This window comes from Etheostoma cragini, chromosome 21 (genome assembly GCF_013103735.1).
Source record: "Etheostoma cragini isolate CJK2018 chromosome 21, CSU_Ecrag_1.0, whole genome shotgun sequence".
Classification (NCBI taxonomy): domain Eukaryota; kingdom Metazoa; phylum Chordata; class Actinopteri; order Perciformes; family Percidae; genus Etheostoma; species Etheostoma cragini.
In genome coordinates, this window is record NC_048427.1 from 9705969 (window position 1) to 9720296 (window position 14328).

Here is a 14328-nt window from a genome sequence, read left to right on the forward strand (position 1 = left end):
TAACTTGGCATGTGTCAAATGGCAAACTAAAGCAAATTACTAATACATTGTCATAGTGCAATACGCATTACAATTCAGAGCAAAATCAATTAGGGAACTATATGTACCAGCTGATACCTACAAGCCTCCCATTGGCTGCCCGCTACAAGAGAAGGTAACTAAGAGGTATGGGGCTACAACATAATACACACATACAAATAAAATAAAAATTTGTGTAAGGTTTTCATAAACACTAAAATTGAATGTATTTATATGCACAAAGGCTTTTTGATACAGGTATATTAAATATATAAATTTATATTTTGCAAGTTCATTTTTGCATTGTACTCTGTATGCACAATCCCATTTGTTCTGAGTATATCATTTGTATTGTATGTCAGAATATGGTTATTAATCTTATCATGCTTTCAGTCAATGACAGCTCTGAATTATTTTAACCTCACCTCTTCCACATCGTTGTCCAGAGCTATGATAGTCAGCGGTGCAGACAGGCTGGCAGCGGTCGCTATGGTGGTTCCTACTGGTGAGGCCTCGCTGATGTAGCCATGGTAACTGGTCTCCAGGAAGTAGGGTGCCTGGTTGTTTTTATCCAGAACTTCAATTTGTAGGTTAGCAAAAGCTGGCAAGGGGTGACCGTTGTCCTGCTCTGCCTGAAAGGGAAAGAGAAAACTTTCCTCAGTTACAGTTACAGTCCTAATGTCCTACAGGTCGGCTGTGAACTGGCTGGTCATGTGATTTAAGTCACTGCCAAAGCGACGTCATTGTAGTTTAAAGTGGATCGGAGTTTTTATTCCACATGAGGAGCTGCTTGTCCATCAACTTTATTTTTGTTATGTATAATCATCAAATCAAATCTCCTAAAGGTAGGTACAGGTACGTATTCTTGTTTGAGCAACTTTTTAACCTGCGTTTGTTTACATTTGAGCAAATTGGCACCATTTTAAATGTGTGCTAACTTCCCCTTTTAGCATTGATTGTTTGCAATGTACCCATGGGTGTACAGGCAACAACACATTTTTTATTATTAAGTTTACTTGCAATAATGATATCAGTGGTAAGTGTAACTCACACTGAATTATATTAACGTGTGTTTCATTTTTATGTAGTAAGAAGAGTTATTATGAATAAAATCCACCTTACACAGTACCCTTAACTTTCCCATGCCCCATTTGGGAAGGCTTCATCGGTTTCTCTTTCCACTGAATCCTTATCTTTTCTATTACGGACCAATTCCTGTGATTTCCCGATTAAATGCCGTCTGGAACGATGAGTTAAATTATGGGGGAGCACAGAGGATATTTTATTCCCCATCTGCCCTTGTAAAGGTAATCCGGTCCCTATGGGGCTTAGGGAGGAACTCAGCTATTTAAAGGTTTTTGAAATCAGCCAACCTAAAACTCTTGACTAGAAATCTCATTCTTGTTGCCATTTTGCTCATCCATTCATTAGATCAAGTGGGTTCAAACAGCTAAATTCATCCAATTCATCCAAACCTATAACCAACTTTTACTACAGCAAAAACATCCAAAAGAGGAAAAATTGCATTTTCAATTTCAGTGGAGCAGAAGCTGATGTATGCATGTTGGTGTACATTTGTTATCAGCCTAATTTAGACAAAACACCTTCGCACAGCATGGTGTAATTCTAATGCTTCACAATTACTGGCACTTAATATGTTTAGGGGAGGATACTTTTAACTGACAGAAACCAGGAAGCACCATGTAAATAAATTGAGGAGAAACTGGAAGTCTAAGATTACAGATTTACTGATCAACAGCTTGATGGAAGACTGAGGGTTAAATGCAGTAAAAAAATAAAAATAAAAAACACATTGAAAGGGAAGGGTGCTGTTTCCATAAGAAACATGCTGGGAGCAAATTAAGTTAAAACTCCCCTGCTTGGAGTTCCAGTGTCCCTCACCTTGATAACCAGATCAAATCTGCGGTTGAGTTCTCTATCGATGGGCTTTAGTAGAAGGAGCTCCGCTGTGGTTCTGTTCAAGCTGAAATATTCTGCATAGGACACTGGTTTGCCTGAGACAGAAACAGTAAGAACTGAGCAAAAACAAAATACACAAAAAATAGGCTGGTGTGTGTGTGTCAGTGTGAGACAGGGAGAGACACCAGTTGTTAGTTTAAGAATCAATATACTTTGCCTGGTGGGTGTCTAGGGGAAGTATAAAAGGTACAGGGAAAGGGGAGCGGGGTAGGGCAAGACAGCGAGATGGCTAATGCTCCCATATTTTTCATCTCTGCTTTCCACAGGTGGGGAAGTACAAACACATACTGCATGTGGGGCTTTAGAATGATGCATGGCTCAGTTGGGAAATCAGGACCTGGTGAGAGGAGCAGCAACAAAGGCACGTTTGTGGTTACGAATGTTTGTGCGAGTGCATATCTCCTTCTTAACGTATGTCCTTGTGTCCACGAATCAAGCCACTTTGCAACAGTCAGCTCTTTGAAAAACCTTTGTTGGCCAAAGTAATTACCAACCACTGTTCATATATTGTCTTATGAAGGCCATGAGAGCTAAAACCAAAATGCTATTAATATTTTTTTTTCATTTTTAAAAAGTAGATCGTCTAGGAACTGCAGACTTGCAACATATTATTCTGCCCTTTGTGAAACTGTCTCTCACAATCCTTATTCAGACAGAGATTAGTTTTACAGGAGAAGTCTGGGAAATGTAATCAACTCTGTGTCAAGGCAGTACATTTTTACCAACTATGCAGAACATCACAAGTAAAAGTCAACTTTTTTTGTGGTTCTGCATTTCTAACAGTAATCCAGATGGCTTGCATTGATGGCGCACTGTTGCTGCTATAAATAACTAAACTAAAGGTACTTATGAGGCGTTAATAGACAGACAGTTCCAGTGCTGTAATTTTGAAACAGCAATTATTTTACATCCAGTATTCCTCTGCTGAGTTAATCCTGCATCTAAACAGGTAAGTGCCCTCCTTAACAACCTTACAACCATTTCCTTCAATTAACAATAAGGCTTGGGCTTAAGGAGCCCCGAGAACACAGATCTTCATAGACAAGATTCTGTGAAGCCTTACTGTATGTGAACAGATGTGCTGAAGTCACTTTGAATTACAATGTTATCGTTATTGCTTTAGGTAAATGGTCTGTTAAATAACGTTTTTTTTATGTGACCAGTCAGGACAACTTTTGCTTTTCTGTTTTACATTCAAGTTGTAACATTTTAGTCAGATTGTGTATATGTTTCTGTGCCAGCTAGTACGTTATATGGATAAATAATCTATTATGGTAAATTTGCAATTTAATATTGCAATGCAGTAAACAGTTTGGTAAAATCAACAGAAAAACTGTTTCAAAAAACATGCAGGGATATCTGTCTATTAAAACAAATTAAATTAAATTTCCTAAAAATTAAGGTACATAATCACATGTTTGCACATACTGTATTAAACACATATCCATTATTGCAACAATGACTACTGTATAATAGTTTAAATCTGTAGATGGCATGCAAATGTATATTGTCACACTGCATATATTGCCTTATTGCTCAATACTAGTGCCAACCAATCTAAACCCAACAAAATGTAAATCTACCAATGAGGATGGAGTATAGAATCCCTGGCCTGTCGGAGGGAGGTTGTAGGTTCCTGTCTTGGTCCACAGCTTGAATGGGTGGAGTCACATTGACGGGATTCACCTTATCCTGAAACAGAACCAAGAAGGGAATTCAAGTTGAATATCTCAACCATTACTTAACATATTGCCAAAACAAAGGGATTCATATGAAATACATCAGAACTAGCAAAAACAGTAATTGAGAACTTGCGCCACAGTGGCCTAACTTTGTGTTGTTTCATTTTGAGAGTGAAAAAACTAAAACAATGTGAAACAAAGAACGATTCAAACAAACAAACTTGACGTTTTTTATGACTTTTGAACAACAGTTCCAGCTTAATTAAAACAGCTACTACTTAGAAACAACAGTCAATTAAATTGGGGAAGGATATACAAAATATATATATATTTTTTGGCAGTCTGTCCCACTCCGTTGTTCTAAGGTGTGAAGAAAAGCTTTTATGTATACTTTATTAAATTATTACTTTACCTAAGTTGTTTATTTATGTAACCACAAGCTCTGAGCATAGCAAATGAAAGTTTAATAGGAGGGACAGGATAATCAATTGTTAGCAAAAATACACTGTGGTATATGTTAAATCATATAAAGAACATGTATACTGTACGTATGCAGACAATGCAACTGTGTTTACAAAAATATGTACAAGATGAAAAAATATCACATTTAATGAATTTGATCTATTTTTACTGTGCATTTTTTTTGTCCTGCTCTGTATACATATGTACACACACGTACACACACACACACACACGTACACACACACACACACACACACACACACACACACACACACACACACACACACAGACCCACCCACACACTTGGTGTGGATCTCTATCTGTATGCAAGTCAGCCAGGCTATAATGTTGACTTACAATAGTGTAATATACTGAGGTGTGGGTATTACGAAGAGGCTCATTACATGTCTATCGGCGAAAATCTCTAAAATGTAACGCCAAACACACCAAAATGGCTGCACATATTCCAAAATGTGCATGAATGCACCAGCACGCGCCTACAGTATATACACACATATGCAGCGTACAGGGCAGTGCGTTCATGCACCTGCTATGAAACAATACTTTACCACCACACTTGATGTGCAGCACTTAAAATCTCCTTGCCTGTCACTAAGAGAGGAGAGGAGGGGGGTACAGACAGAGAAGCAGTTATGGCGAGTAATGTAGTGCAGTAAAAAAGGGTGTAAATATATGGTGGGGAGACAAATCTGCTACGAGTTGATGGTAAACAGGGCGCTGAGAGAGATGTTAATACAGCAATGGCAAAAAGGAGAGCCAGAGAGAGACAGCCAGGTCTCTGAGAACTCTGAAGTACTGGTACTATAATTCGTGTTAACGACAATGACAATCATCTTACACACCCCTTCACAAAGGATACCTCTACAATGTAGAAGTACAAAAGCTTCAGAAGTGACAATGAGCAGTAAAAGAAAGATCCTGTGTTAAATGTGAGATGTAATGAGTTCAACTCTTGAAAATGAGAGCATATGATTTCTGACAGGCAGTCCTGCGAAGTGTCACCCACCCCAAAAAATTGAGAGCACTGATATTGTTCAGTATGCTATCAATATCATTGGTGATATCTGTGTTTTTAGACCAACACTGACAGCCTTACCAAGATGGCTCAGCAGGAGTTGTTCTTTTTCTAGGACCCCCCCAAAAAAAATCCTTTAAGATGTTTAAGTACTGGTATGCAACAAGCTAAGCTTCAATACATTTACCTTAATCAGTCTGGGAAAAGGCAAATTCAGACCTTGAATGACCAGTTTCACCTCCCTCCTTCGGTTCCTCACTTTAAAATGCTAAAGATCTCATTTCCACTTGTACCTATTAAAGGGCCCAACCTTTCTCACCTCTCCTGTTCAAGATAGAAATATGAAGGGGAATCCCTGTGCAAAAGGGGCTTTTGTTTAACTAATACGTATTGCGCAGGCTGACTCTAGTGTGGCTTGCTTCAGTTAGGGTTGAGAATAAAATAACACATTTTAGTGAGTTTGGTGATTATACTGTAAAATGTCCAGAAATTATAAACAAAAACATCCTCAGTTTCACAAAGCCAATGTTTTTATATTCAAATAGCTTGCTTTGTCCAACCAACAGTTAAAAAATGCTAAATTCGGCAAAATTCACAAGCATAGACAACAAAACATTTGATAAGCTGGAACCAGTGATTGTGTTTTTGAATCATAGCTTCAACCCTCAGATGACTAGACAACATGGGTGGCTATTTTCATAAAAGGACATTTCAACCTCTAAGGTTTCAAAAATAACATCATCCACACCTCCACAGTTTTTTTTAAAAAAGTGTTTGGTTATACGTCCCCGTATATGCTGTTAATGCCGTCAACAGCATGCCAAAGTCATTTTTATTGAACACTGCCTCAAGTGGGTACGTGAACTATGTGAGATAAGTTATCCACACTCACCAACCTTAGATTGAGTAAAATCAGTTAACTCAAGGACAGCCTGACAAAACTGAACGCACTCCATGCTTTTTGTCCAAAATATGTGATTACCCAGCAAACACCAAACTGGGTCGGTCGTGTTCAATTACTTTAATTTAGATTCTTTACTACCTGGGCTTCAAAAGGCTAACTGTCAGAAACAATGAGTCAAGCAAACACTGCAGAATCAGCATGCAGAAAATCAGCAACAGGTACTAAACAGACATGAATGACTCAGCGACTACAACAACCAAGCAGCGGCACCTGGCAAATGCATGGGTGGGAAACTGCCTGTTATAGGTTCTGGGGAACTAATGAGCAAATGAACAGCTGTGCAGGCAGGTGGCTGATCCTGGGAGCAGTAAGGAAATCAATAAGAGGAGGAGGACATCTCTGAGGGCGTCTCGTGGTCAGGTGAGGCTCTGTTTCAACCACTGAGCTACACAGGGGAGCTCGGCAACAAAGCACTCCCCCACACTTAAAAAATAACACATTTACACAATGCAGTGCGCCACAGTGCTACAAAGTTCTAGTCCATGTTTGAAAGCATCTACAAAATAAGTTATGACATACAGTGCCGTAGTCTTTGATGGTTTGTTTATCACAATGTAACTCACAGCCAATCAATTACCAGTCTGACAAACTAAATGATTTTTTAGGTCTTGGGGGGGTTGTCAGTCATAGTGTTCAACAATCTATTTTTATTTTTTATTTTAAATTTTGAGTTGCAGAGGCAGCAACATTTTTAAAGTTCATGTGTGAACATAGCCTGCCAGCCAACTCCTCGGCATTAATGACCAGCATCTTGGTGTGTATGTGCGCAATGGGGAAAGGGAAACAAAGAGAGAATAGTAATGTTGGCTCAAAGGCTCTGAGGTTGTCATTTTGTATCAGTCTGATTAGGACTCAAACTATTACAGTGCCTTGAGTCTCCTCACTTCCCCTCGCCATCTTTATTAAACCCTAGCAACAGCAGCTCTTTGCTGTCCTTTTCACCTGTTTTGTATTTTCACCTCTCTCGTCGCAATTTCCCTTCATCCATCTATTCATCCTCCTCTAGTCCTGCCATGTCCTCTGGCTTTCTCTTTTCCCTTCATCAACGGTTTAAGGGGAGCAGACCTGAACCCTGCGTAAACTACATTCATTGCATTGGGGTTCATTCAAGCAGAATGCATCAGAGTACTCACGTCAGATGGCATCAAAGTCTAGTCTTAATCAATCAAATAGAGCCCCTGAGAGACAGGTGCTTTGAAAAGATAGAGGGGAATTCAAGCCGGCATAATAGGAGAGATCATGCTGTTGGCATAAACATGCCATAATTGAAATGACCTGAGTTTAGTTTTAGTTTATGATTGTTTTCCGCAAAGCAACAGTTAATGTATCCCGTTGGTTTATCTATATGTGGTTCTCCATTTCATCCGTTGAGCTATTGTGGATATTGCGGCTTATGCTAGCTCTTTGACATTTAATAGCAATCAAATTGCTGTTACCTCTTCTGGAAGTGAAATGTGTGCAGACCAACTAACACAGCAGTAGAGGTGTCACTGAGATGGGGAAGACAATTATTGCTTCTGTGCGGCGTTTCAAGAGTTGTAAAATCCATCATAAGGGTTTAAAACCCATCACATTGTGTGTCTGTTGTCAAATTATTTTCTTTTCCTAACAGACTTTTTTACAGCAGGAGATGTATAGGTGTACCTAGGAACATTAACAATGGCTTAGTCAACACTAAATTAAGCCATGTCAGAGAGCAGGCGTGTACAATGCAAGGGCACTGGAACTGTCAAAACTACATGGGATGCCGCCATCACTCATTTGATCAAATACGCTTGTGCTTTTCCTGCTATGACATGCCACAATTCCTGTGATCCTTAAATATAAGCTTTAATCTAACATTTGTAAAGGCCCCACGCCATGTTTTGAACATGGATCACACTCTCATTCATAGAGTAAAAATAGAAGGGGAAAGCAAAGCAACAGCTTCTCTGAATGATCCCATTTATTCTCTACTGCAGTGATGTTGCAAGATTATAAATACTGGAATCAGTGAAGTATCTGGAGTCAGCAGCAGTTGTGTATTGGGAGCATATTGACATGTGAGAAACAATCTCTGTGTTTGATGCAACATGTTTTAGACATTGCTTCAGGTTTTAAAATCCCTCAGGTATTTTTTTCAGCATAACTTTTCTGTGCGTCTGACTTTACCTCTCTCTTCCTCCCTGTTTGATCCCCCACCCCCTCACCCCACCTCTACTACCTCTCCATCGTAAACCTTGTCCTTGTCTGCGTACACTTGCTGCTCCTCTAAACCACAGCTTGATTTACTCATGTTGTTCCTCGCTGTGTCTCTCTTGGGTTGGAGAAAGGTGTGTGTCTATTTGTGTGTGAGTGAGGAGAGATAAGAAAAGGTTTGAAGGCAGAGAAAGAGTCCCCACCCCCACTGTGTCTCGAGTAAAGTGAGCATGTGTGTGTGTGTGTGTGTGTGTGTGTGTGTGTGTGTGTGTGTGTGAGTGTGAGTATGTGTGTGAGTGTGTGTGTGTGTGTATATGTGTGTAAGTGTGTGCGTCCGTGCTTGTGTGTATGTGTAAGTGTGCTTGTGACAAAGATCTCAGTATGAACACAAAGATGAAGTAGACAATGTCCAGTTAAGCTTGACTGCTCTACTGACTTGACACTGTAATGTGTGTGAGGCTATGTGTTGGGTTGTAAGATTAGGGGGGTGCACTACTAGCTTGTCACCATCAAGGTGTGTGGGGTAAGGGATGAATGATCTGCTGACTTGTCAGAGTTGAGGTTTTTTGCCTGCAGCAACTTTGTCTCATTTACAAAGTGGCATTGTAAGTCACTCTGGATAACAGCATCAGCTAAATGCCCAAGATACAAATGCAAAATGATGTGTACAGCTGTGTTAGCATAAATGCATACCACGGTTTTGCAGACTCAGTTTTAAAAAACATTTGATCATATACAGATTTACAGTATAATGTTTGAGAAACAACATAGACTAACTTTTTGTCCCAAACAGTCTTCTATGGTCATCAAATACAGTAGTTTTCCTTTCTTACTTACAGAGCTGTCCAAAATAATTTTGTGATCCATTCTGATATGTAAATTTAAATTACATTATCATATATCATGATTTTTTCAGGAGGACGTAAACACCTGGTATAATCCTAAAAGTAACAAACAAACAAAAAACACAACCCTTTTCCTTGAGTAAATATAGTTATATCATCTACTCAATACTAATATTGTATGACTCTACAGGCATTTATTGCATATTGTTTTTCCCACGTGGATGATTTGAGGCTTTGTTCTCATTACCCAATGGGTAGTTGGCGAAGACAAGTTTTAAATGTCAAGTTGAATAAATAAATGTTTCATATTTTCACCTTTACTGCAAGCGTGCTACACACAAGCTCACCAGGTCTGAAAATTCTGAGATTTGTAAAACTACACGGCCAAACAGCACACAGTCTATCAATACAAGAGTTCCCAAAACAAAGTTGACTTCTCCAAGTTTCTAAACCATTTGTAACCCGCTAAACAAAATGTATTTCATTGGATTTCAAAGGGCTGACAAATTATGTGATCATTAATGTGTTTTATTAAAGTTAGTAGATACAAGGGAGCATCATCAGTTCTCGATGGTGTTGGAATTTGTTAAGATTGGGTAAGTATAAATAGGCAGAAAAAATAGCAAGTTGTGAGGATGAGCTCTAAGAGATCAGCTCTCACTTAACCTTAATTCTATTTTATTTTTTTTAAAGATTATTTTTTTTGGGCATTTTAGGCCTTTAATGGACAGGACAGCTGAAGTTGTGAAAGGGGAGAGAGAGGGGGAGTGACATGCAGCAAAGGGCCGCAGGTTGGATTCGAACCCCGGCCGGCTGCGTCGAGGAGTAAACCTCTATACATGGGCACCCGCTCTACCAACTGAGCTATCTGGGTGCCCACTTAACCTTAATTTTAAGCCTTTTACGGTAAAGACTGCCAAAACGTCATAAAAGTGCACTAAACCTAAGGGTAAAACTTAACACACCCACACACACTAACATTGTCTGCTGATGGCAATAACTAACACAGCGATGCACCCTATAACACAGGCACAAATAGAAACATGCCCTCTGCAGCATACACGCAAATACAATGCAGTATATAATACAGTACTGTACATAACAGGTACACACTTACCGGCTGTGTCAGCTCCAGTACATTAGCTCTATAAGTGATGGGGTTACAGTCACGTGTGTTTCCCACAAGCGCACATGGTAGGAACATGGGACCCAAGTCATCACCATCCAGCACATCTACAGTTAGAGTGGTGGTGGCTGTACGACGCTCACTGGGATAGGGGGCTCGGTCCTAGACAGTAAGAGAGAAAGCACATATCTTTTACTTCTGGATAATATCGCACTTTCTTTCTTAGAGATTTGCATATCTTTATCTTCATGTCTAGATTAGAAAATTATCACAACGTAGTGCTGCTGAATATTTTCCGAAAATTAAATCAACAAAGCTGCAGGGAACTCTCACTGCCTTCAAAGGCTGGTGTCTACATGACTTAGCATCTCCATGTCAATTTATCCCTAGTCAAGGGCAAATAAACTGACTTTTAATGCGTCCAGCACAGACTCCCTGGGCATGTTTGTACCACCAATGTACATAATGTATTTCATTAACAATGTTTTACAAACATTATTAAAGTAGATAGAGAGTAAAAACAAAGTTCCTCAATCATAATCATTAAAAATTCATGAAAATACATTCAATAATATAATGGCTGGCATGAGATTTGCTGCAAAACCAAGTACGACAGGCGTTCAAACAACAGATTAAATATACTCTAATAAAACATAAAGTTTAAATTACAAATTAAACAGTGCAACGTTGCAGTGCTTCCACTCCCATCTATTTCGTTAAATAAGTTGCCAAAGAACATTGAAAATAATTAAACTCAACAACTAATCTTCAACACCTTCCAGGTTTTTTAAAGAACATTAAATCGATAAGACAGACATGCAGGGAAGAACTAGTACCTAACAAATGGTGCTACCTCTTTTTTCCGAAATATTCAAGTATATCAGGCATTTGAGGAATTAGGATATTTGAATAATTAATGCAATAACAAAGATTCAAAATTGCTTTACTGAATGATAATAATTAGTTTAGACCAAACATGCATGGCATTTATACAGTACTTTTACTTCATACAGTACAGTTTTCATGATATCTACAATAGATGAAATTACCAATAACTGAGTGATGATTTAATTATTGAGATTTGCAGTACATTAATTTGTGTAGTCAGCACACTAATTTTTCAAGTCTTGAATACAAATGCTTTTATTTTGTAGGCCTTGAACTTTGAAATTTAAAAATAAAGGTGTTAGAAAAAGAGGTTTTCAAATAAAACATAGCAAGCTCTCAAATGTTATGTGAATGAATGGTACAACAGATTGCACATTTTATTCTGACTTTTTTTTTTAAACTTAATCTTAGTAATACAACCAAGGGAAAGGAAAGGGACCGAAGCACACTGACTGTTTTTTCACCTTCAATTGTACAAACAGACAAATGTTTCAACTCCACTATGTCTTTGCCAGACTCAAAATGGACATAGACAAAAAGGCAAACACATGTAGTCAAGGTAAAAGCTGAAAAATCCATTAGGTTCATTAGACAACCAGGAGACAGTGTTGGGTGGTTTTCCATTGTCAGAATGAACCAGTCTCTCACATTGCAATAACACCTAAAAGTAATCAAGAGAGCCACTTAGCTGATATTCTAAAGAGTTGCATCACTTTTGAGGAGATCCAGTTTTGAAGGACTGTTTTTGACCCCGCCAGCCAGGGCAGAATATTCAGTGGAAAAAAGTGGCCCCTTGAAGAAGGAGAGGTTTTCTTTACCCCCCTTTGATGACAAACACATACGGTATGTGCTTTGGAGTAACCCTCATGCTGGAAACGCTCTTCCATCTTCATCTTTCAATAGATTTAGACTGGAACTGTATTGCAGTACTGCAGTTTCTGCACAATCTTAAAAATTGGCTCATTGAATATTGCCTATAAGCTCTTTTGGATGAATACTCTCAGCTTTTAGAAGAGCAGTCTCAATAGTACTGTTGTGCCCCTTATAAAGGTTTCATGCAGTTCCATAGTAAAAAGCAAGCTAGTTAGAATAGTAGAATTTATAGCAGCTCTTCATTACTACTGTGCCTCTTCATATGAGCATGATGCACATCAACTTCACTCAAGATACATTTTTTCTTATTGCTTTTCCACAAAGAGATTTTTGGACCAAAGTGTGTTTTGGAATGGGTTATAAATGCATTTCACCTCCCGCAGACCCACAGTGGTGTTGACACACTGGCTTCAAATCAATCAGTGTGCTTCAAATGTGTGAATCATTTCCCTTTGGAAGTTTTCTGGCCTTGAGCTGAGAGGCACCTGATTCAGCGGCATTCTGCTGGAAGACGTGCCGGGAACCTTGAAGCTCATAATAACAGCCTACATCACAGTAGAAATGTTTTGCATTGTGTAAAAGGTCTCGGGCCTTAAAAAAAAACACACCACAATTTATGACCTTGATGCATACAAAATGAAAAACGGAGGAATTGCAGGACCTGAAATAGCTTGGTTTTGGTGAGTCCCTTGAATTAATGCTATTCACAACTATCTGCTCAGGCATTAATGTGCAATCGATCTTTTAAGTACACATTTCTGATTCCATGTCTGGTGATCCGCTGATCTGCTGTTGGTGAAGCATCTGTCGTACAATTAAATAGAAGGTGGCTGCTCAGCAAAGAAAAACACTGCCTATTCATCTGAATTTTCAAAATAACTTCTGTTTTCAGTTTTTAATTCAAGATAATTTAGATACACAAACCATTTATTAATTTTTTTGTAAAGCAAAAAATAAGCCAAATCAGAAAATCTACAGGAAAGTCAGAATGCTAGGCAACTGATAATCAATGCAACCATGCCATGACCACCCTTTACCTAGGAAAAGATAAACCTCTAAAGATAACATCTGCTATTTCAAGTTTGTGCAAGTCATCTACAGTCAATCCCCATCTACTTTACCTAATTTACCTTATACCTTCTGTTTAACTTGAATATTGGCCAAAGAACATAAGAAGCATTAAACCGCAGTTACATTTTGTTTGAGTTGTTGACTGTTAACACTTACGATAACACTCAAATTAAGTGTTTCTCTACCAGTGCATTATGCGATGCTCTCCTTAGTGTCAATCATCTGACAGTGAAAGAAGGGAAATTGAGGTCTCCGCCAGGAAATAATCTTTTCAAAACATGGTGCCTCGCACGCTTTATTGTAAGAGCCATGTTTCTGCGGAGCGTCTTTCATAAGGAGGCCAGCACTTAATTCCAAGCAACGATTGACACCATAAAGAATCTAATTACTGTATGTACTGCATGCATTTCAAAATGACTGGGGGAATGTAAACTAGACAGTGATTGCGGAGAAAAGCCTACACAGTAACTGTAAAACGTTGGTATGGTATTTGTATTCACTTATTTAGTATGGTTCAATTAGGAGAAAATGGGAAATGAATGAGGCGGGAGATTCATTTGCTCAGGTCAGATAACAGGATTATTAAAAAGAGGTTTCTTTGGGCTATAGGAGTCCGAGGTCGTTAGTGGCCCAGTTAAAAAGAACAGGAATCCTTTCCCTTGCCGTAGAAGTTGGTAGATTTAAAAACATCCAGGAAGATAAAATATGTGAATTAGGAGAAGTCAAAAATGAATCTTCTTTTGTATTGTCCTTATTATTATGGGTTAAGAGCATGTATCTTAAATGAAATGTCTGTTGACAACTAATGACGACAAAATGGAGTGGTTGTTTAAATTGAATGGACATAAGTTGGCAACCTTTTGGCTTTTTTCCACTGCTGGTAACAGCTCGACTTGACTCGCTGTCCGACTGGTAAGATCTCTGGTTGTGACCTGCTGGGCTTTGTATAATCTTTATGAGAGTCACGGAAAGACTTATGACAACAACTGGGATGCATCTGGGCCAGCAGAGCCGGGGGGGACACTGTCACAGGGTGCAGAGGAAGAAGACCGGGATGTACGGGAGGGTCTTTTCCCCTGGCAGCACAAGGTCTCTTTGTTAAGAATTTATATTCAGCAAATTCACAACCGCTCAACACACTTTTAATATTTCATTCAGATGAACAGTGAATATGTCAGGCTTTCAAGCAGTCAGAAACACATTCA

General features: G+C 38.8%; 1 protein-coding gene across 4 annotated transcripts in view; it reads right to left on the reverse strand.

The window, feature by feature from the left end:
• Positions 1-14328, reverse strand: part of LOC117937118 (protocadherin-15-like) — a 167331-nt gene that overhangs the window by 90485 nt on the left and 62518 nt on the right. For all 4 annotated transcript variants that reach the window (XM_034860831.1, XM_034860830.1, XM_034860829.1 and 1 more), the window contains 4 exons: positions 10283-10453; positions 3582-3690; positions 1921-2033; positions 444-650 (listed from right to left, as the gene is read on the reverse strand). In XM_034860831.1, the coding sequence (XP_034716722.1) occupies positions 444-650; positions 1921-2033; positions 3582-3690; positions 10283-10453 (600 nt within the window). The remainder of the gene's footprint in view (positions 1-443; positions 651-1920; positions 2034-3581; positions 3691-10282; positions 10454-14328) is intronic.